A 22,801-nucleotide genomic window follows, 5' to 3' on the forward strand; every position below is an offset into this window, starting at 1 on the left:
TATATGATTTTAAAATACAAAAAGGTGAAAATAGTTAAAATATGACAATAAAACTTGCTAGAATAATTGATTTTCCACAATAATTGATCATCCATTTGAAGATATAGCACTAAAAGCAATTTAGATCCCCACTTCTCACTTTACACTAAAATAGAGTCCATAGAAAACCTAGAGTAGAATTTTTCAACACGTGAGAGTGGCAAGGTCTTTCCAACTGAGAATAAAGAAATAACCAGTGAAAACACAGATGTCATCAGATAATCACAATTTCCATTTGTAGATCAGACATAAAATGAAAACTCATAATCCTAATAAAAACATAAAGTTATAGCTAGATGTCTTATTAAAACTGCAGAAAATCAAGGACAAAGAGAAAATATTAAAACCACCTTCAGAGAAACAAGACTGAAAGCTGATAGAAAGAGAAAGCTGGAAGCCAGGGGATGCTGTCACTAAGGGCTGAAAGAAAACTGTTACCAAGCCAGAATTCTGCGCCAGTGAATGCACTCTGCGAGCAGGGGGTGAAGTCAATATGTATTGGGGAGAACTAACAAAACTGAAACTCGGTTCTCTGAAAAAGAACTGATATCCCTGGCAGCAAGTAACTAATAAAAAAATGGAGAAAAAGCAGCAATATTAAGAATATCAGAAATGCAAAATGATGCATCACTACAAATCCTACAAATGTTTAAACAAATAAGAGGATGTCACTACCTTTTTGCATAAATTTGAAAATTTAGATGAATAGATTCCTAAAAAAACAGAACTTATTAACACTGGCACAAAAATAAATAGAAAATATGACAGTTCTATAAACTATTTAGGAAACTGAAACCACAATTAGAAACCAATACAGAAACTATGAAGCTCAGATGGCTCCACTGGTCAATCTGCCAAACATTTTGAGACAGAAACAATGAGAATGGGGAAGAAACAACAACGACAACAAAAAAACGGGAACAAGTGAAAAATAAACACATGTAGAAAAATAAGTGCAACAGGATGACAAAGGATTATGTTTTGTTACATAAAGAGTTCATATGTGATATTATCACTTATATGTAGAATCTAAAAATCAAATGAATGAATATAACACAGTCTCACAGAAAGAGAACAAACTAATGGTTACCAGTGGGAAGAGGTATGGTGAAAAGGGGCAAGATAAGGGTAGGTGATTAAAAGGTACAAACTACTATGTATATAATATATATAATAGGTAAGATGCAAGGATATATTGTACAGCACAGGAAATATAATATATTTAATAACTTTATATATATATATAATATATATAATAACTTTAAAAGAAGTATATTCTATGAAAATATTGAATCATTATGGTTTACACCTGAAACTAATACAAATCAATTATGCTTTAACCAATCAATTGGGCTTCTCAGATGGCACTAGTGGTAAGGAACCTGCCTGCCAATGCAGGAGACATAAGAGACTCTGGTTTGATTCCCAGGTGGGGAAGATCCCCTGGAGGAGGAAATGGCAACCCATTCCAGTACTCTTGCCTGGAGAATCCCATGGACAGAGAGCCTGGAGGGCTCAGTCCACAGGGTCACAAAGAGTCTGACACAACTGAAGCAACTTAGCATGCATGCATTAGCCAATCAATCAATCAATACAAAATAAAGGAGAATCATGGGGAAAATATATGTAACATACATAAGCAAAGATCACAAGACTTATGGGCTTCCCTGGTGGCTCAGCAGTAAAGAATTCACCTGCAATGCAGGAGACATGGGGTTTGACCCTTCCATCAGGAAGATTCCATGGAGAAGGAAATGGCACACCACTCCAGTATTCGTGCCTGGGAAATCCCATGGACAGAGGAGCCTAGTGGGCTACGGTCCATGGGGTCACAAGAGTCTGACGTGACTTAGCAACTGAACCACTATAAAGAACTATAAATCAATATAGAAATGGCCTAATATAAAAGTTGGCCAAGGGTATGAACAGGCAATTCTCAGAAAGCCAAAAAGACAAACGGCCAATAAACATATGTCAAAATGCTCAACTTTACTAGTAATTAGATAAATGCTAATTAAAACCACAAGTAACATTCGAAAAAGTCATCAAATAGGAACAAAATGTGAAGAGTTTGCCAGTACTGGCTGTTGATCAGGGTGTGGTGAAACAGGCGCTCACACATTGCTGGCAGGAGTTGCGCTGGAAAGAACTAGCTCAGAAGGGTGCAGAGCAGTATCCCTTCTGAAAGGAGACATCCACTTTCTGTGGCCTGGACATTCTACGTGCTGTCTGCATTAGAGAAGACTTGTACATGTAAAAGGATGTTGACTGAAGTACTGTTTGTAACTGCAAATAACCGAAAGCTGTCATTATCTGCCTTTTAAAATCAGGATTGGCGTTTTCATTTTGTGTCTGTGTGACATAAGTGGCTATTTATTTGGATTCATCTTTTGGGAAGTGTTCAAGTCTTTTGCCCATTTTTCTTATGATGCTATAAAAATTCCAAAGGAAAAAAATGTACAAGAAATCGTTTTTTGTTTTGATTTTTTACAGAAAGTTAGATGTGGTTTTGGAAGTAGCTAACCATTACAATTTGACTAAGTCATAAAGATCTTTTAAAATCAGTACTTACAACTGTGATGTTCAAATATTTGTTATTGTTTTTAACTGGCTTTGTTGCAGAAATAAAATACAGCAGTGTTAAATTGGGTGATTTATAAAAATTCTTCAAAATTAGTCCTTACAAACTGTGATGTTCAAATTTTTTAAAAAATTGTTTTTGTTCCAGAAATAAAGAACAGCAGGTTTTTTTTGGTTGCTGTTGTCCCATTGCATATATATAATTTCAAATTATATTTTAACACATGGGTAGATGAGAAAGAAATACTATTGTTTTTAAAATAACTTTTAGAAATTTAAAAAATTAAAAGAAAATTAGTTTAAAGTTTAAAAGGTTTGGCTTTACCTAATGCATAAACTGCTCCATGTAAAAATGAAACAGGCTTTCATAATGATCAAAGTAAGTCTAATATAAACAAGAAGTGTTGTAACAAGCGGTGCCGCCACACTAACAGGGCTGAGCTATAAACCTCTGTAAGACTCAGGCTTAGGGCTCTAGCACAGGGATGATTCCACTGCTCTCCCTTCTCACTAGGTCATGGGAAAGTTGCTCAGTCGTGTCCAGCTCTTTGCAACCCCATGGACTATACAGTCCATGGAATTCTCCAGGCCAGAATACTGGAGGGGGTAGCCTTTCCCTTCTCCAGGGGATCTTCCCAACTCAGGAAACGAACCCAGGTCTCCCGCTTTGCAGGCAGATTCTTTACCAGCTGAGCTACAAGGGAAGCCCAAGAATATTGGAGTGGGTATCCTATCCCTTCTCTGGGGGATCTTCCTGACCCAGGAATCAAACTGGGTCTCCTGCATTGCAGGTGGATTCTTTACCAACTAAGCTACCAGGGAAGTCCCACTAGGACATGGTCTTCCTTTAGAATAAGAAAGTATTCTTATTACACATTTTATTCAAAAGGGTCAATGAAAGTGTTTTCTATCCGAAAGTCACATTTGTCTTAAACAATACAATGGAAGTATAAGAACTTATCAGGCATGTATCCTGTGATACTTTTTACATGTAACGTGTTTATCTTTTGATAAACAAACAAAAAACCTCCTAAATGACCTTAAAGAATCTGAGTTTACATTGCTAATATGTTGGCAGTGTACCACATTGGTATCCAACTGATTTTCATGTGATAAAAAATGTATCAAAAGCAATTTTAACAAGTTACTCTTGCATTTCCTGGATTATTAATGATGTTTGTAACGAGAATCAACATTTTCTCATGTCTTACTGGCTATTTGTGTTATTTCTTTGGAGAAATGTCTATTCAAGTCCTTTGCTCAATTTTGAATTGGATTATTTATTTATTTATTTATTTTTGGTGTTTTCACCTATGAGTTTTATAGTTTCAGCTCTTATGTTCCGGTCTTTGATCATTTTGAATTAATTTTTATATATATGGTATACGGTAAAGGTCCAAGTTCATTCTTACAAATGTGGACCCAATTTTCCCAGCACCCTTTACTGAAAACACTATTGACCAGTGTTTGCACCCTTGTTAAAAAATCATTTGACCATATATGTGAGTTTATTTCTGGGCTCCCTAATCTATTTCATTGGTTTATGTCTTTATGCTAGTACCACACTATTTTAATTACTGTAGCTTTATAGTAAATTCTGAAATCAGGAAGTATGAGTCCTCTAACTTTATTCGACTCAAATTGTTTTTAAAGCAAATTTCCTTAAATTTTCTAGTAGATGTGTACCAAATTAGATTACATCTAACATTTGTTGGCAGATTTCTGCTGGAGTCTAGAGTTAGAAGAGAAGCCCTAAGAGTGTTTTAAAAGATACATGGTCCGTCCCATCAGTAATTTAAACTACAGGCTGAAAATTTGAAAGCTTAATTGGGCCAGGCACATCTGACTGTGTTACAGGGTTTCAGAAAAAGGCCATGGTAGGGAACGTAGGGAACCAAGAGTACGTGCTTGCTCCGTGTTTACATGTTCAGAACTCATTCTGAAGGCCAAATAAAACAATGTGTAGGTAATCTGACTCTGAGGCTGTCAGCTGGCAAACTGTCCGAAAGTTTTTCTGCAGAGTCTAAATGTGATCAACAAAATGATACCTTACATAGGGAAAAATATAAGTTATTTCTTTAAAACAGCTTCTGTAGCTTAGTTTTTGCCTGTGTATATAAGTGAGGGTGTGTAGGTATGGTCAGGGTACATGATACATGATCCCCATCTACTGGGTCAAGGTGGCAGAAGGCAACGGGAAAGAGCAAGGACTCTGGGGTCAAGCTCTGCCTCCTGGGCCCAAACCCCACTTCATCATGTACGTCTCTGGGACTCTGGGCAAGGCTGGGAACCAAATACTCTAAACCTCAGTTTCACACTTTGCAAAATGGACATAATAATAGTAGTAATCTTATAATGTAATGAGGATCAAACAAGATAAGAAGATAAAATGCTGAGTATTAAGAGCAGCTGGCATTTACAAAGTGTTTGGTTAAAAACAAAAATACTGTTCTAATGGAATTTGGAATATACAAAAGATTTTTGGAGGCATACAAGTAAAAAAGTGTAAAATAAATATCTATGAGAATCCAAATAAAGGGAGGAAAAGAGTAGGAAAATAATAAAGTATCAAAGGTAAAGTCAGCATATCATAAATACTTGACATCCAACTGGCTCCTAGTTCCTCCCAGCAAAACTGAAATAAAACCCACAAGAACATACAAACAGGTTCCTAGAAGCACTACCAGGCCATCTCACAACCAGGTGATTTCTCATTTACATTATTGGTAACATCCTGCTTTCCATGACTTTACCTAGAATCGAGGCTATGACACGGAAGAAATAAAAACTTACATATTTCTTTCTCTATACATTATTTTGACTGGTGGAAGTCTACATACGGGGTATAAGAAATAAATGGTGACTCCCCACCAAACCAATTTCCAGCTCCTCCATCTTTCCACTAAAAATACAGCTGCCCATGGTTACAGTTTGTGATGGACACATATTCTGGTGTATGAAAGCCAAGGGATTTTAAACCAACCTATTGAGCACAAAAATCACAAACCCAGCTGAAAAATAACTCACTCTACAAACTTTCTACAGCTCTTTAGACAAAACACAAATGCATCTCAATGATCTGATAGGTTCTACGGTCAAGGATATCAATAACCTCAGATATGCAGATGACACCACCCTTATGGCAGAAAGTGAAGAGGAACTAAAAAGCCTCTTGATGAAAGTGAAAGAGGAGAGTGAAAAAGTTGGCTTAAAGCTCAACATTCACAAAACTAAGATCATGGCATCTGGTTCTATCACTTCATGGGAAATAGATGGGGAAAGTGTTAAGACTATTTTGGGGGGGCTCCAAAATCACTGCAGATGGTGACTGCAGCCATGAAATTAAAAGATGCTTACTCCTTGGAAGGAAAGTTATGACCAACCTGGATAGCATATTAAAAAGCAGAGACATTACTTTGCCAACAAGGGTCTGTCTAGTCAAGGCTATGGTGTTTCCAGTGGTCATGTATGGATGTGAGAGTTGGACTATGAAGAAAGCTGAGCGCTGAAGAATTGATGCTTTTGAACTGTGGTGTTGGAGAAGACTCTTGAGAGTCCCTTGGACTGCAAGGAGATCCAACCAGTGCATCCTAAATGAGATCAGTCCTGGGTGTTCATTGGAAGGACTGATGTTGAAGCTGAAACTCCAGTACTTTGGCCACCTCATGTGAAGAGTTGACTCATTGGGAAAGACCTTGATGCTGGGAGGGATTGGGGGCAGGAGGAGAAGGGGATGACAGAGGATGAGATGGCTGGATGGCATCACTGACTTGATGGACATGAGTTTGAGTACACTCCGGGAGTTGGTGATGGACAGGGAGGCCTGGCGTGCTGCGATTCATGGGGTTGCAAAGAGTCGGACACAACTGAGCGAGTGAACTGAACTGAACTGATGGTCAAGAAAGAAATCTGACAATAATATGGCTAACTGGTTTGTTTTTTTTCTTTTTGGTCTTAGGAAGCCTAATCACTGAATAATCTTAATCACTGGAACAGCTATGGAAGAGGAGATTCGAGCTCCATAAATGCGTAAGGGAGTGCACCGTCAGAGGAGACAGAGGCTCTCCATACCCCCACCCGCCGCCCCGTATCTACCAGAATAGGGATGCTCACCAGTTTTACACTCAACACAGATGAACTTTCCATCGGGGGGTGATGACAAGCCCAGGCACTCCAGGTGGAAGTGTTTGCAGCACTCTCCCTCACAGGGAATCAGAGAGTCGCCAGAGCTTTCACAGATCTGTAACAAGGCAAAAAAACCCAGCGGTTCTCAAACTGTCCCAGGCATCAGGACCACTAGAGGGCCTGTGAAGACAAGCTTGCTGGGTCCACGGTTTCTGATTAGTGGGTCTGGGTTGGGCCTGAGAATTTCCAGTAAGTATCCTGACAGTGTGCCTGGTCCTTGGCCCTCACTTTGAGAACCACTGAACTAGAAAACTCTTCCCTGCACCCAATATGTACAAACTTTAAAAGTTACACTTGATCTTTGATGATTCCTTTTTTGGAATCTGCAGACTTCAACTTTGCTTCACAGTGCAAAGCAGTATTTTTCAAAAAGGGTAAATAAACCTTAAAAATGGTTATAGCAACTTAAATTTAAGAGAATGTTTTTGAAGGCAGCCATCTGTCCTTTACTTCCAATTAATAAGACAGTATCACAGTGAAGGGGGCTTCCAAGGTGGCTCAGTGGTAAAGAATCCACTTGCCAATGAAGGAAAACTCCAGTTTGACCCCCGGGTTGGGAAGACCCCTGGAGAAGGAAATGGCAACCCACTCCAGTATTCTTGCCTGGAGAATTCCATGGACAGGGGAGCCTGGTGGGCTACAGCCTACGAGGTGGCGAAAGAGTCAGACACGACTCAGCAACTAAACAACAACATCCCAGTGAGGACCCACAGTTTCATGTGAATATTAAGTATTCCAACTCCGAAAGGGAAGAAAAGAGTCAGAAGTGGCTTTGAGGTCTGTAGCTTTAAAGTCACACTGCAATTCAGAAAGATACTACCCTCTCTGGGACTTCCCTGGTGGTCCAGGGGCTAAGACTCCTTGCTCCCCATGCAGGGGGTCTGGGTTCGATCCCTGATTAGGGAACTAGATCCCACATATTGCAAGGAAGACCCAGTGCAGCCAAATAAAGGAATACAATTAAAAAAAAAAAAAAGAAGAAGAAGAAGAAATATACTACCCTCTCTGACAGGACGGAAGCATTTTACTGGCAGGACGTCAGGGTCATTGTTTCAAGCTGCAGGACAGGTCCCTTGCCTACCTGACACACAGTGTCCTTCTTGCTCATTCCAGTGCCTCTTCGTGACAGACTTGAATCCACGGACTGCACATCAGAAACGTCTGCCTCTGCAGCAGCTGAAGGGCTGTCGACTTGCTTTCCAAAGCCTGCCTGCATGGAAAACAGAACAGGCTTTTAAGAAAAACAAAAATCTCCTCAAAATTAGGTGCTGTGAAAATCCTAGTAAGCCTTGCTCAAATAAACCTTCCCACAATCTCTTCTTTCTTTCTAAACCCCTGGATACCAGATGTGTGGTGTTTCGAGAGAAACTGTTAAAATGAAAACAACAACAACAACAACAACAAACTTCGCTTCTGGTCTGTAAAACCACAGCCCCCAACCTTCTTGGCACCAGGGACTGGTTTCATGGAAGACAACTTTTCCACAGACTGGGGGTGTAGGGGGTGGCTTCAGGATGATCAAGTGCATTACATTTGTTGTGCGTTTGATTTCTATTATTACTACATCAGCTCCACCTCAGATCATCAGGCCTTAGATCCCGAGGTTTGAGGCCTATCAGCAAAGTTAAGAGACTCCTAAGTTACAAAATAACCAAAATGTTTCCTTTACTACCAGTTATTTTTTTTTCCCCAATTCCCCATTCTGGCCAAAAAAAAAAAAAAAAGAGCCAGGCAAAGCATTACTTGGTTACTTGTTTGGCAAAGCAAGACCTCACTGCGTCCAGGCTCTGGGACATACTTACCTGCAGGTCACTCAGCCCTCTGGAATCGGAGTCAGACGTGTCTCTGTATGTGGAACCAGCCATTTCTACGTCGGTTGAGGCGCGGCTCCTTTTCTTTAGAGGTTTACAGGAATCTGAAATCTCGCTGGCACCTTAATACAACACACTGAAATTAATCCTAAAATAGTGCTTAACATTTGTTGTTTTAATTTTTTCTTGTGGGAGAGTATTTTCTTTCCCCAAACTCATCTGTAGTGTGAGAAAAAAAAAAAAAAAGCATAGCTCTCTTTGTAACACTGAAGTCAGGAGTCAAAACTTCGTAAGCTTCTGACCTTCCTGATGGTGAGTGATGTAATTTACAACCGCTTCCGCTCTCTGAAAACATTTAATTCCGAGCTCCTGCACTAAAGCTATTTTCGAGCACAGAGCCCAAGTTCCGACCTAAACACCAATTCGGTGAGAACTGCAGGACAGCGGATCGATGTGGAGCAATGCAAATAGCCGTTCAATTTGGGGGGGCGGGGCGGGGGAAGGAAGACATAAAACCCAACACACTGTGCAGCTTACAAATACGGTTGCAGAGACACCTCCTTCTTGTTTTTTATTAGGGATGTGACAAATCTTTGATTTGTATTCGATTCGTACACGGATAGTGCCATTTTCCCCCGAATTTTGCATTTCAGATGATTATTGCCCCCCCTCCCCCAGATAAATCCTGGATGTTCACAAATGTTCGTCTGAGACTTCCTCGGTGAAGGGCAGGTACTGTGACCATTACAAGTGCTGCAGCACCGCGACATACGTCATGCCATCTAGGCGACACAGTGCTGAGGGCTGTAAACAGACAATCAATGTTCAAGCGCAGCCGAATCACGAACAGCTGGATGAGAGGCCTCTGTGTGGAATTGGTGCGGGAAGGAATAAGTATGAAGGAAAAAAAAAAAAAAAAAGGCAGAGAGTAGTGTGGAATTTTTTTTTTTTTTTTAAAACTGTGTGTAATACAAATCCGGCCAAAACAATAGTGCAAAAAGTTACAAAGCAACAATCTCTCAGGCTAATGCAGTATAGGCTATACAGAAACAGCCACGATGGAACGTGTGGATCAGCCACGGTGGATACCAAAGGAACCAAGGAGACGCTTAATATTTCAACCCACAGTTTGTGTTTGGGAATTTTTTTTTCCCCCAGAATTTCCATACAACAGACAGACATCTTAGATCAGCCCAGCCAGCTATGGTGGAGGTGTGCAGTCCCGAAGAGACCCAGGAGGAACAGGTCTCCCGAGGGCCGTGAAGATCCACAAAGGCTGGGCAGGGAGCAGTACTTGGTGTGTGGCCACGGTCTGTGGTGGAAGATGTGGGCCTCGTAAGACTGCTCAGGTTAACCGGAACCTCGTCATCACATCCCGTCCTACAAGGTTTTCAACTGAGGGTTTCCTTACATCTATAAAGTGAGGGTGCCTGCCCGTGATAACGCTGATTAAAAAAAAAAAAACACAAGTACACAAATCTATCTCCTTCATTGTTGGTGTATGGACTCAGAACACCACCACAACATATTTCCTTGGCCTAAAAGATCACTGGATTAACAAGGAGTTTTAACAGAGGAACAGGAGTGCTGTACTGAGAGGCTTTCGGAGGGAAACACAGGTACCGCCATTTCCGATGAGTTTCTGAAAATGCTAGAAAAAGGACAGACTGCCCACAGGCAGCCACCACGCTGTTCTCCATGATAACGGCACTAATGTTAAAAAAAATAAGAGCTTTTAATGATTGTAATGTATACAGTTTGGGCTGTTTGGCAAAACCCTGCGATGTGCATTAATGATGCTTTATTTAAAAACGCAAAACCGAAAAAAACAAAAAACAAAAAAACCCCCAAAAACAGTCCATGTTGAAATTGATCAGTGTAAGTTAAACGATGGTTTTTTTAGGCTGGACCCATGATTTAAGCTGTACCCATCCAGCTCAGACCAAAAGAAAAAAAAAATCATCTGAATGTTAAAGCAATTGTTCAGAGTCTTGAAGAAGAAACCAGGCAGGAAAACGCCAATAGTGATGATTGGCAAAATCAAAATCGAAAACAAAGAAACTGTTTTATCGAGCCGCCGACAAAGAAATCTTGCATGGAGACTACAAGTCTGGAGTTTCTGGGATGAAATTGTACAGGAATCTCAGTCCACAGTTTCCTCAATCGCTGCGGAGACGGAGCTGTCACTGAATCTGACAGAGCCCTGCACGCCCCGGTCCGCCGACCCTGTGGAATGGTGGAAACACAACGCAATCAGGCCTCCTAATCTCGCAGCGATCGCGATGTCTTTTCTTGGAGCTCCGCCAAGCAGTGTTCCCTCCGAGAGGCTGTTCAGTTCTGCTGAGGATCTCCACGGAGACCATCGCTGCAGACTTCTCCCCGAGAATGCAGAGAGGCTGGTGTTTTTTTTTTTTTAATTATGCAATTTGCCCAGAGTAAACTACAGGCATTAAATACAGTCTGATCTCACCAAAAACGCACGAATCAATGCTATGGAGTTTGTACTGCAGTCAAATTGCACACAGAAAGTACAGACTTAAGTTTAAGGTTTCTTAAACTTTGTGCATATCTCAAATAGATTCTGCATAAGATCAGCAAATAATGGCCATAAGTAGGCTATGAATCATTTTAATTTACAAAAAAAAAGATTTTACAGCACTGTAAAAATAAACGTGGCAAGATTTTTTTTTTTTTTTCAATCAGGTGGTCTCGTCTGATTTGTCATAGTCCAGGTTTGCCAACTATTGACAGAGCTACTATTCGGTATTCGGTCGAATACCAAAAAAAGTGGATTCGTCACATCCCTAGTTTATAAACCAGTGAAACCCCAGAATCTTAAGGAGAAAAGTTGGAAACAGGTATTAAGCCTACGTGGTGTTCTCCAATTTACCAAAACGAATAAGACTTTTCACATGGAGGCACAGAGTAAGATCAACTCTAAGAGACACACACGCAGGCAGGCGCGCGCGCACGCACACACACACAGACACAGGGGAATGCTTCAGCTTCACACGAATCATCGACTGAAGAGCGACAACAATGATTTACAGAGACACACAAAAATACATGAAGTACGAAGAAGTCTTTAAAATTGGTTTTAATTGAGGAAAATGCAGAGCAACATTATAAACAACTCACCTTTTTGTAATCCAGTCTTCACTGTAGCCTGAGGAACTGTTTCAACCTGTTTTGGGCAGAAAAATATAGCATGAGTGGGGAATTTTTTTTTCTTCTGCCAAATTAACAGAGGGGGAAAAAATAATATGGCCATCAATCTAAGTAACGATGAGCAACGAATGCATCTGAAATCTGGACGTGGTCCCGTTCTCTGGGTAAAGCTGTCTCAGGGTCAAGGAGGGTTTCAGTCTGAGCTGCCTGTGCTGGGCGCCAAGGGACAACACTCAGCCACGTGCGCTTAGGCAGCCCTCTCCCACTGCTTCCTCGGTGCCTGAAGACAACCCAGACGCTTTTCTCCGCATCTGGGAGGCAGGAGAGGGGTTGTTTGCACAAGCAGCCCCAGGGTTGCTGTAAACTCCGCCCGCCCCAAAGATGTTTAGGGTAAATTTTTTACTTACTATGATACTCAGGTTAATGCAACTCACACCACTTTAAAGACCCTCCGCGCCTGCACTGACATCTAAGTTGCTGGGGATCAGGACCCTCTCTGTAGAGAGTGCTATGGGGCTCCATGCAGCTGGAAGCTCAATACTTTTGCTGCTAGTACAAACTTAAGTTTGCGATATTGCAAAAGCGCTTCCTTGAGTGTCTTATGAACAGTGTCTTGATCCTACATTAGGACAGAGAGATCAGAAGTTACTCTGCCAATGGATATGTAAAACGCATGGTAACTGGAGGGCTGAACCGTTGGAATTGAAGGAAGGATGCTCTTTGGAGGAGTTCCTGCTTAAGTCACAAACTGAATTTTAGTTTTCTTTGAGATGTGGTGAAATATGCATGTTGCAACACAGTCTGTAAATATTTAAGGATTATTCTAAGCTTTTTTAAAATTTTATTTTATTTTTTATTTTTTACAACAGGTAGAAAAAAGCATACAACAGAAGAGCTTTTACAAGATACAATTGGTGATACAAATATAAAATCTTCTAAATAATCACTGGTATTGTTCTGCTACTAACTAAACACAGTGGCATTAACAATCTGTCCCATTTTTTGGTACTCATTCTCCTTATTAATTTTAGTTTGGCTGGTCACAGACTGAACTGGGGAACCAGCTGGCCAATTCTCAACCTCATTTTGGTAAGGAATACTGCAGACCTGCAAGAACTTAGAAAGATTTATTGGAATATAATTTCCTAAGTATGAAAGCTAATGATGATAAAAGAACATCAAATTAGTATACTATTTAAATTTGTGTTAAACTATTTCTGAGAAAATTGTTTTACATGCTTGCTGATACCATGACGCACCCACAAAATCACCTCAAGTTTGGAAGTTTAAAATTCTGAAAGAAATCATTTAAGTAGAAAACTCTACATTCTTCTAAATGTATTTGAGGGATTTTAAAAATAGAAAGCTTATTGGAACTAATACTATTCACAATTCTTTTTGTTTAATAGCAGCTGTCCGGTCTGTAAAAATTGGTATCTTTTTACTTCAAACAATGAAGAAAAATTCTGACTGTGAGCTTAAGTTAAAGGAGTAATGGTTTCTAAAACCTTCTTTGAAAATGTAACTTAGTATGCCTATTACTACTTTGATTACACTGGTTGAATACCCTTCAGTCAACATGCCCCTCCCTTTTTTAACTTAAAACAGTGTGTATCTGATAACCCAATAACAGGTGAGTGCCATTCTACTGGGAAAACAACATTCCAAAAAAATCTGTGATACCAGCAGAAAAACCAGATCATCTATGGTTATGTTTCTTAAATAAAACTCTTACAGTTAAATTAATTTGATTCGTTTAAAAAATAAAATTAACACATATTAGCAGCTTAGGTCAAAAATTAAAAAAAAAAAGGGGGGGGCAGAACTCAGAGATGGTTCCAAATAAAAATCATGAAAACATGAAATCATTTTGCTCATAACAGAAAATTCAAAATAAACAAGAGGAATTTTTAAAAGTCTTGGACCAGTGGTTTCCCATCTCCTGAAGCCTGACTGTGTTCTGTGAAAATGCTTGAAGCAGAATCACAGGGATGCTGTCTTAGAACTGGGTACTGGAATTCATCAGGGCAGAAGCATGACGTAGTCCAGAAGGGAAATCCAGTGTTGGGGAGGTCTCTCCTTTTAAGGTACCAATATAAGCCACAACATTGACAAATACAAGGTTCTAACTCTCTACAGGTAGGAAGCCAACCTGCTCCTTTTTGATCTTCTTCTTTGGCACAACCTCAGTGGATTTCTCTGATTCAGAACGAGTTCTAATTGATCTTCTCTGCTGCTTCTTTTCTACTGAGCCTAAAAGATAATTTAAACAAGCAAATAAAAACTCATTCGAGAATGCCTTGACATTTAAATAATTAAGATCTGACCAAATTCCCTGCTTTTCTCATCCATTACTTTTGGTCTTGTAATTACAAATCATTAAAAACTATTAAAACACTTGGGAGTACACAAAAAATTGTAGATTAAATTGTAAAGGCTGGTAAGTTGAAACTAGGATTCATGAAAGACCCTGAACTATACAAATAAAGAGGGATTAGGTTTTAAAAAATTATATAGTCAAACTAAAACAGATGATAAACACACGTAGGTAATAATAAGTGAAGAGATGAAGGAATGGCGGGAATGTATAAAAACGACTGTCTTCTCAGTTGACATTAGGAAGTAATGGTTCAAAATTTATTCAGTATTATGTATTTTGCATTAACAAATAAATTAATTCTACCTTTAAAATGCTTAACAGGGCTGGCTGCTGGTTGTACTATTGTTATATTATTAACAACCAAAGAGAAAAAAGGAGGAAAAACACAAAAATGTGAACAATGAATCATTAATTTGACTATCAAGGGGCTAGTATCCTTTAGAAATAATTAGTCATGGAAAACTAATTGAAAATATTTTCAAGTCTGTTAATATTAAATGGCTAACAAGGTTTTTAAACAGTAAGAGTCTTTGCAATAAAACTCACATCATTTCAGTTCAGTTGCTCAGTCGTATCCAACTCTGCGACCCCATTTTGGAAAGGATAAAACTGACATTTAAGGCCACAGTGTGAGAAAATACTAAGTCAGGAATGGACCCCAGAATGGTTCACTCTGTGACCCAAAGCAGGAAGAACCCTTTCAGCACAGCTGTTCTCTATCTTCTCAGCGCTTGGACCACCTGAATAGTCCTCCCTAGATGATAATCACCTTGCAGAAGCTACCTCCATAAAGTGTTCACCTGTATACTTCCTGGTTTCCTTAGTCTTGTCTATGGGGAAACAGCTCTCCTCACCTTTGTTCAAAGCCCAAACAAAGAAGGATCTCGTTCCTTTTTCAGGGGCAGGAGCAGGCAGTTTGACGATAACGTGTTGTTTCTGAGCTGTGCTTAATTAATTTCTAGCACAGAAGTCACACAATGAAGGTGTCCTTTACTCTTCCCTACACACTGATGGAAACGTTCACTAAAACAACAGGCATCCATCCCACCCTCACAGACACCTGAGTATTCCAGAGACCTGTATTTCAGGTTAGTTGTCAATATTCAAGTACCTACCAGGAAAGAGGAAAATGAAACTAGAACTGCATAAGACAAACAAACAAACAAAAATCTTTACTTGTTTTGAGGATGACAACATATAATTGTTCCATCAAGGGCAAATGATATTTGATCTATTATCTTGTAAAGATAAGGCAATGTGGTGACTCCTTCAAATTATTCTGAAAGCTACCCAAAGAACATATAAACTCTATGTTTAAAAACAACACTGGACTTCTCTGGTGGCCCAGTGGTTAAGGATCTGCTTTGCAATGCATGGGGACACTGGTTTGATCCTTTGGTTCAGGGAAGATCCCATATGCTGCTAAGCAACTAAGCCCGTGTGCCACAACTACTGAGCCCGTGCTCTAGACCCCGCGAGCTGCAAAACTACGGAAGCCTGCATGCCTGGAGCCCATGCTCCACAAGAGAAGCCGCTGCAATGAGAAGTCCACACACTGTAACTACAGAGGGGCCCCCGCTCACGACAACTAGAGAAAGCCACGTGCAGCAATGAAGACCCAGCTCAGCCAAAAATAAAAATAAATAAATAAAATTTAGATAAAATAAAAATACTAAAAATGGGAATTCCCTGGTGGTCCAGCGGCTAGGACTCCATGCTTCCCCTGCAGGGGACATGGGTTGGATCCCTGGTCAGGGAGCTAAGATCATGCATGACATGTGGCACAGCCAAAAAAAAAAAACCCAACAAAACCCCAACAATGGAAAAAAAACCCTAAACAATGAAAGAGTATTCTGCTTATGTTCTAAGGGATAAGAAGTGAGCATCTCTGGATTTGGAAAATAGCACAGAGATCTTGTATAAATGCAAATACGAGTCCTCAAACCACAGAAAAGCAGCAGTGCCACAGTCTATGCAGCGCCTAAATTAACTAAGAAAAAGCCTGAGAATTCTCCATGAGTAGTTAACACGAACTGAGATGATGATGATGATGATGCAATAGGTTTCTGAAGGGAGACCAGGTTTCTTTTCTGACTTTTCAACCACAGAAGCTATTTTCACAAGCAGCAAAATGGTCATTTAAGGAGACAAAATATGCTTATCAGCTATAGGTGGCAACCAAATTGAAACCAAGGTCAAAGCTTTAGACCGCCCACCTCTAAAGTAAGGTCACGAAAGTCATTTACGATCTAATTACATATGTCTGCCTGAGGAAGAAACTGAACTTTTTCTCGATATAAAGAATAATGACTGGACTTCCCTGATGGCTCAGTGGTAGAGAATCCACCTGCCAGTGCAGGAGACACGGGTTTGATCCCCGATCCAGGAAGATCCCACATGTTTCGGGGCAAGTAAGCCCATGTGCCACAACTACTGAGCCTGTGCTCTAGGGCCTGGGAGCCGCAGCTACTGAGTCCACGTGCCCTAGAGCCCGGGCCCGCAACAAGAGAAGCCACTGCAACAGGAAGCCTGCGCGCCGCAAGTAGAGAATAGCCCCCGCTCTCTGCAACTAGTGAAAAGCTGCGCAGCATCGAAGCCCCAGCACAGCCAACAATAAATAAATTAAAAAAAAAAAAAGAATTACAACCTTCCACAGCTTAAAAAAATAAAAAAAGGAAAGAAGAAAATTCACAGCAGAACTTAAATGCAAATGACAACATGAAGATAAAATGTTCAGCAGCTGAGGGGAAGAAAACACCAAGCTCCATTAAAAGTCAAAGTTTAATATTGAAGATCAATCTAATATTCTATGCAGAATTTACTTTCTCCCCAGTTTGGAGAAAACAGATGTTTAATGATCCTCCTAGTGTAAGTATCACGCTGACATTCAGACAAATTACCACCCGTTTAGTGTAAAGATGACAAAACCTGGACCTAACCACAAAGTGCTGAGGCCAACCGTCTTGTGGCATTTAAGAAGGTAACAAAAACGTTCAACTATGGCTAATGAATGCAGGATCTTCTAAGTCCATTATTCATTGCTTCAACATTGTAATTTCATTTTTTGTACAGGATTCTGAAACGACACAGGTTGCAAGTCTGGTTCTGGACTTGGCTACTCTCTCCTTGAATGCAGCCTCCTCTCCCAACTCGTTGCTGTATGAAGGCTTCTTATTGACTCTGCCCCACCCTGTATACGCCACCACTTCACCCCATCCCGCAGGCTTGTCACTTTTTTTAAAAAGAAGAATAGCCCAAGTTCTTTCCTGAATAATGTTTGCTTTTATTTAACTTTTGTAAGAAGAAGAATTTTAACTCAAAACTTTCCTTACAAAAATATTTATCTCTTAGTGCCCCTCAATTACAGGTTTGCCTGAGTTATTATTGAGCTAAGATTACTACCTCGGGTCTCAAGACTTTAATCCTTCTGGACAATTATTTGGTCACTTCTTACGATTCCAAAAAAATTTCAAAAGAACAGGGGAGGAAGTCCAAAAGGGAGAGGATATACGTATATGTATAGCTGGTTCACTCTGCTATATAGTAAAAAATAACACAACACTGTTTTAAAGCAACTATACTTTAGCAAAATTAAAAAAAAGAAAAAAGAACAAAGTGAAACATACTCCTTTCTTCTATGATTTCAATGATTTCTCCTTGATTTCAAATGATCAAGTTAGTTGATATCTAACTCTTTTCTTGACAGCTGTATGCAGCAGTAATACTGTTATATAAACCAAACCAACCAGACACTCAATTTAAGCTACAAGTCAGCCTTTGCCTATTCCAAAGGCACAATCTTACTAAATACAGGCATTTCTTCTTTGAGTAACACTAATGTATCTTGGTTTTCAATTCAAGCTATCTGTTAATCAGAGAAGATTCTAATAAGAGAGTTAGGCCCGAGACCCTCAGCTACCGACATCTAGCACACCTAAGGGAAATGGAAAAAGCATGGGCATCCACCAATTTGTGTTCCACGGGGATAAAGGAGGAAATAATAAGTGTGTGTTAATAGTGCTGGAAAAGTTAAAGCCATTATTTTCATGCAGAGATCATCAAATGATGCATCTAAGTCAGATATGTATAGATTTTATAACTATACTCTTTTCATCATAGAATCCTATTATTTAAATTCCTATAGGAAAAATAACTATCATTGTTACTATCAATCAAGCTCCTTGGTCCCTAAGCCATTCTCTCCTATTGAAATAACTGCCTTTATAATTTGATTTTTTAAAAATATAACTTGATTCTGATAATGAAGGTTTCCTAGGAACACAGTTGCCATGTGATAGTCCAGCAGAACCAAGACCTCAAATGGGTCTGTGTACTCTATACTCATACCCACCTGCAGAACCAGTTGTTGCTTCAGGAGACGACATATTCTGAGTTGCCTTTTCATTCCTCTGGTTTGGTGTAGAAATTATAAGTCTGTCTTGTCCCCTGACACTTATTTCTGTTTTGTTACCAATTCCCTTCAAAATAAGGCAAATTAAAAAAAAACAAACAGGTGATTACCAGACAAATGGCATCATTGGCTTATAAAGATGGCTTAAGACCATCATAATGTGCTTGGATTTTATATGGTTTTTGATTGCAGTTACTTTATTATCCTAGCCATTATCAGAGCAATTTTATTAAGTCATCAGGCTGTATTCTAAAATGTATGATGAGATTATTCGGGGGAAAAAAAACCTATTTGTTAATCCCAGATGATGAATATCACTAAAAAAACAAAACAAAACAAAACCCTGTACCACCTATTTTTCTGTCAAAACCAAAACATTTTCTAGTCTGAATGGTCTCTTCCTTTACCCACATCACAGTAAGAGAACTGTAGCCATTTTAATGTGGTAAAGTACCCTACTACATGGATAAAAATGCCAATGTGTCTTTGAAAGACAAGACTCTCCTTAGATTACAGAAGTATGACCAAAATGTGCACCCAATAAACAACTTGGGGCAGACAGAAGTTGCTAATTTCAGTTCTGTTCTCATTTTAGGTATTTTTTTAATGCAGTGAAATAAAAGAGTGATTTATAAATATAGTATATGTATTTTTAAAGCCTTCATTTTTAAAAGGTCAGTTTTACCTCAAATTTCATTTAAATAGCACTCTTTGGAGGGGGGTGACCAAGTTTGACTTGTGCATCCCAAAGCAGATAAAAACCAGCTCCAAGAATGAAGCCAATTCACATTCAAAAAGCACGCAAAGGATTTATTTGCTAGTCAAAGCTGTTCACAGAACCAAACAGGGACTATAAATTAAGTTTTTCCAAGGAGCTTTGCCTTAGTGAAATTAGTTGACTCTGTAGGCAGAAACAGGTTAACAGAGGACATTTACACCTTGGGAAAATATATCACTGATGAGGCGTCCCTATATTTAATTATTTTAATGAGCATGTGACACTGTTAAGAAATAACCACAGAATTCTTCAAAACTTGTACACATCCACGCGTGTGTGCTCAGTTGCTAAGTTGTGTCCGACTCTTTTGCAACCCCATGGACTGTAGCCCACCACACTCCTCTGTCCATGGGATTTTCCAGGCAAGAATACTGGAGTGGGTTGCCATTTCCTTCTCCCGGGGATCTTCTTGACCCAGGGATCAAACATGCATCTCCTGCATTGGCAGGCAGTTCATTACCACTGAGCCACGAGGGAAGCCCTTACAACCATGAGGAGCCACTAAATTGAATACACAAGCCCACAGTTGTGGGGCGGGCTGGGAGGGTAGTGAAGAGGTATATTAAAAATGACAAATGTTATAAAAGTTTTAAAGCCTTAAACTGTAAGCACCCTGACTGGAGGCCCAGGGCTGGCTGAGGAAGGCATTCTGTCTGAAGAGGCTGCATTCATGCCCTTACCCAAGCTATCACCACGGTTCATTGTGACAGGACACACACAGCTCTGGTGTGTCCCTAAAATGCATGAGCACCCCAAGCCAACATGAGCCAAACAAAATTGCTGGTGCCACCAAACGGATCAGGGGGTACAATGATTACAATGGTTAATTCAGATAAATGACAGAGATGATTTAATCAGAAGCATACTTTGCAACTTAAAAAAAAAAAAAAAAAACCTAACCACACAAACTAGAAACGGGCAAAGTGCCCAGTTTTTTTCCCATGATTTTAGGGAGCTGAGCTCAATTTTGGCTGCACAGCTCAAGATTAATCTAGTACAGATGGGGATATTACAAAAGAGGGGGGAAAAAGAAGGAAAACAAAGCCTTTTTGCCTCTGTCCTTTTTGCCCCCATCTTAAACATAGTAAACTGACTGTACATTTCAAGTGCGGTGAATACAAAGGGTATTTAGATGATGATCTTGTGTTATCTGGGTTGTTTTTTTTTTTAAATGCCAACACTGACTACTTACTAGACACCTGGGTTCCCCTAGAAAACCCATGAGAAAAGGAGATACCTTCGTCGAATAAACAAACTGATCGATAAATTTCCCATCTCCTGTAGCATTCTGCAGAGCAAACACTTGTTCAATTTTCACCACGGGAGACATGTTACACTTCTGCAAGTCCAGGCTCCCTTTGTGCATGGTGATGGACGCTGGTAGGGATTTCCTCGCTGCCGCCGTTTTCCAGGCCACTTTCACGGGAGGGGGGTCGTCCTCGTCCACACCAGTGTGCCGCCGCTGGCTGTGTCTCCGCATTTCAGTACCTGAGGGCGAGGAGGCTGCCTCGCCGGCGTTGGTCTGTTCTGGCTGTGCATTGAGCACGGACCTCGGTCTTCGGGGCTTTTTCACTTCGGCTTTGGAGGCAACGTTCTTTTTTGCTTGGGATAAAGTCTCCTCGGGCTGTTTATCGATATAGATGAAAGTATACTGTTCTCTCCTCTCCTCCCGGGTCATGGTCAGCGCCTTCTCTGCGTGGGCAATGCCGATGTCCCACTGGGCCCGTTCTCTCTGAGGCCGCGGTTTCCGAATCTGGAAAGAAAGGTGCAGGCAGTAAGGAAGATGCTTTATTCCAACTGGGCTTCCCTGTGGCGGAGTTGGTAAAGAATCGGCCTGCAATGCAGGGGACCCAAGTTTGATCCCTAGGTCGGGAAGGTCCCCTGAAGGAGGGCATGACAACCCACTCCAGTATTCTCGCCTGGAGAATCCCATGGACCTAGGATCCTGGTGGGCTACAGTCCATGGAGTCGCAAAAAGTCAGACACGACCGAGCGACTAACACTTTATTCCAACAGGGACATTGAAACCCATGCGTATTTCCCATGTGGTCTTATAGTCTTTCCAGGTGTGCATACACACCTTCAGGGTCTTCAGGCAAATAAAGGAAATGTTCTGAGCCTGTAATTCTGATGGATCCGTGCTACTACCGAGGACACGCAGGTCCACTCTCTCTGATGGTAAACCCTTCCCTGTCGCCCACTCTGCTGGACGAGTCCCTCCAAGGAGTTGTCCTCTTCACATCACAGTCATAAAAAGCTAGCAATGATGATGGCGGAGAGAAGGAAGGTGACAGAAATGATTGCTTTCAGTGGCCTAGGAAACACAAACATTAAAAACGTCACCCTCAAGCTCAGGGGTGCTGCACAGACCACAGCAGAGCTAAGGAAGGGGCAGAGAACCAGTGTTTAGAGCTATGCGGCCGGCTTGTGCCAGGATGCAAACAGGGTGCAGAGAAAGAAGAGCCCGGAGGAGCACGTGACAGTCGACAAGACACGAGAAGACAGGAACGTAATGAGGGGAAAAATAAACCTGAATTACAGTTTCCACAGTCCTGATCAGACGGCTGGATTGGCAAGACAGATAAGAAAATTTTGAGTAAAGGTGTGTGAATGACCAAAGCAAGTAGGAATTAGCCAGGGAGCTTAGACTGAGGGAGCCAGAAATTAGCTAATGGAACCATCAGACAGTATAGTATGTGTCAAACACTGACATTTAAATTTGTAACATGTTACAGAATGCTTGATAAAAGTCATCAAAATCCTCTGAAATAATATTTAGCTTACTGTGAAAACAGAACACGTTTCTGAATCAACAGAGGCCCACACTAAATTAGTTGAGTTAAAAAATCTCGACCAGACATACTATCAAGAGTACAGGTCCAAATTTTAATACATCCACCACCACATCATCTTTGGTTCCATCACTAATGTGACCTTGGCTGAAGCAACTACTCAAACTTTCTGTGCCTTAATCTCTTCATCCATAGAAATAGGAATAATAGTATCTACACCTCACTGACATTGTAATGAAGATTAAATGGATTAACACATAAATAAAATGCTTAAAAAGTGCCTGTCTCAGTGTAAGTACTAAATATTTTTAAAACTTTACTTTCATAGAACAGTTTTGCTAAACAAGCACAAAGGGGAATTATTAGGGCAGGATGCCGAAATTAAATGAAAAGAATAGAAATCTCTGACAATAGTCACATTTCACTAGCATCTATTAGACTTTATACATTTGAATTCAAATCAAAATAGAAGCCAAAACTGTATTAAGCAGAAAAAGTTTTTGAGAGGACTGCGATGTTGTTTATGTGATATGTAGAATATGACACAGTGATAATAAATTATTAAAATTGAACTTAGAGGACTAAAATAAATCATTCTAATTGCCTGAATTCAAGTACGAAAAGCTCTATTAAATTATTAAGTCCTTTAAAATCCAC

The 22,801-nt window shown here is 40.2% G+C and overlaps 1 protein-coding gene across 6 annotated transcripts in view; it reads right to left on the reverse strand.

Moving 5' to 3' along the window:
* The window catches only part of NSD3 (nuclear receptor binding SET domain protein 3), a 99,134-nt gene that overhangs the window by 24,959 nt on the left and 51,374 nt on the right, over positions 1 to 22,801 (reverse strand). For 5 of the 6 annotated variants that reach the window (XM_043893268.1, XM_043893269.1, XM_043893273.1 and 2 more), the window contains 7 exons: positions 20,590 to 21,105; positions 18,515 to 18,641; positions 13,936 to 14,036; positions 11,754 to 11,799; positions 8,607 to 8,737; positions 7,886 to 8,014; positions 6,733 to 6,859 (listed from right to left, as the gene is read on the reverse strand). In XM_043893268.1, the coding sequence (XP_043749203.1) occupies positions 6,733 to 6,859; positions 7,886 to 8,014; positions 8,607 to 8,737; positions 11,754 to 11,799; positions 13,936 to 14,036; positions 18,515 to 18,641; positions 20,590 to 21,105 (1,177 nt within the window). Of the gene's footprint in view, positions 1 to 6,732; positions 6,860 to 7,885; positions 8,015 to 8,606; positions 8,738 to 9,544; positions 10,842 to 11,753; positions 11,800 to 13,935; positions 14,037 to 18,514; positions 18,642 to 20,589; positions 21,106 to 22,801 lie in introns of those variants that run through there. The other variant, XM_043893274.1, reaches the window with a different exon arrangement.

The sequence above is a fragment of the Cervus elaphus genome, chromosome 32, assembly GCF_910594005.1.
Source record: "Cervus elaphus chromosome 32, mCerEla1.1, whole genome shotgun sequence".
NCBI classification, from domain to species: Eukaryota; Metazoa; Chordata; class Mammalia; order Artiodactyla; family Cervidae; genus Cervus; species Cervus elaphus.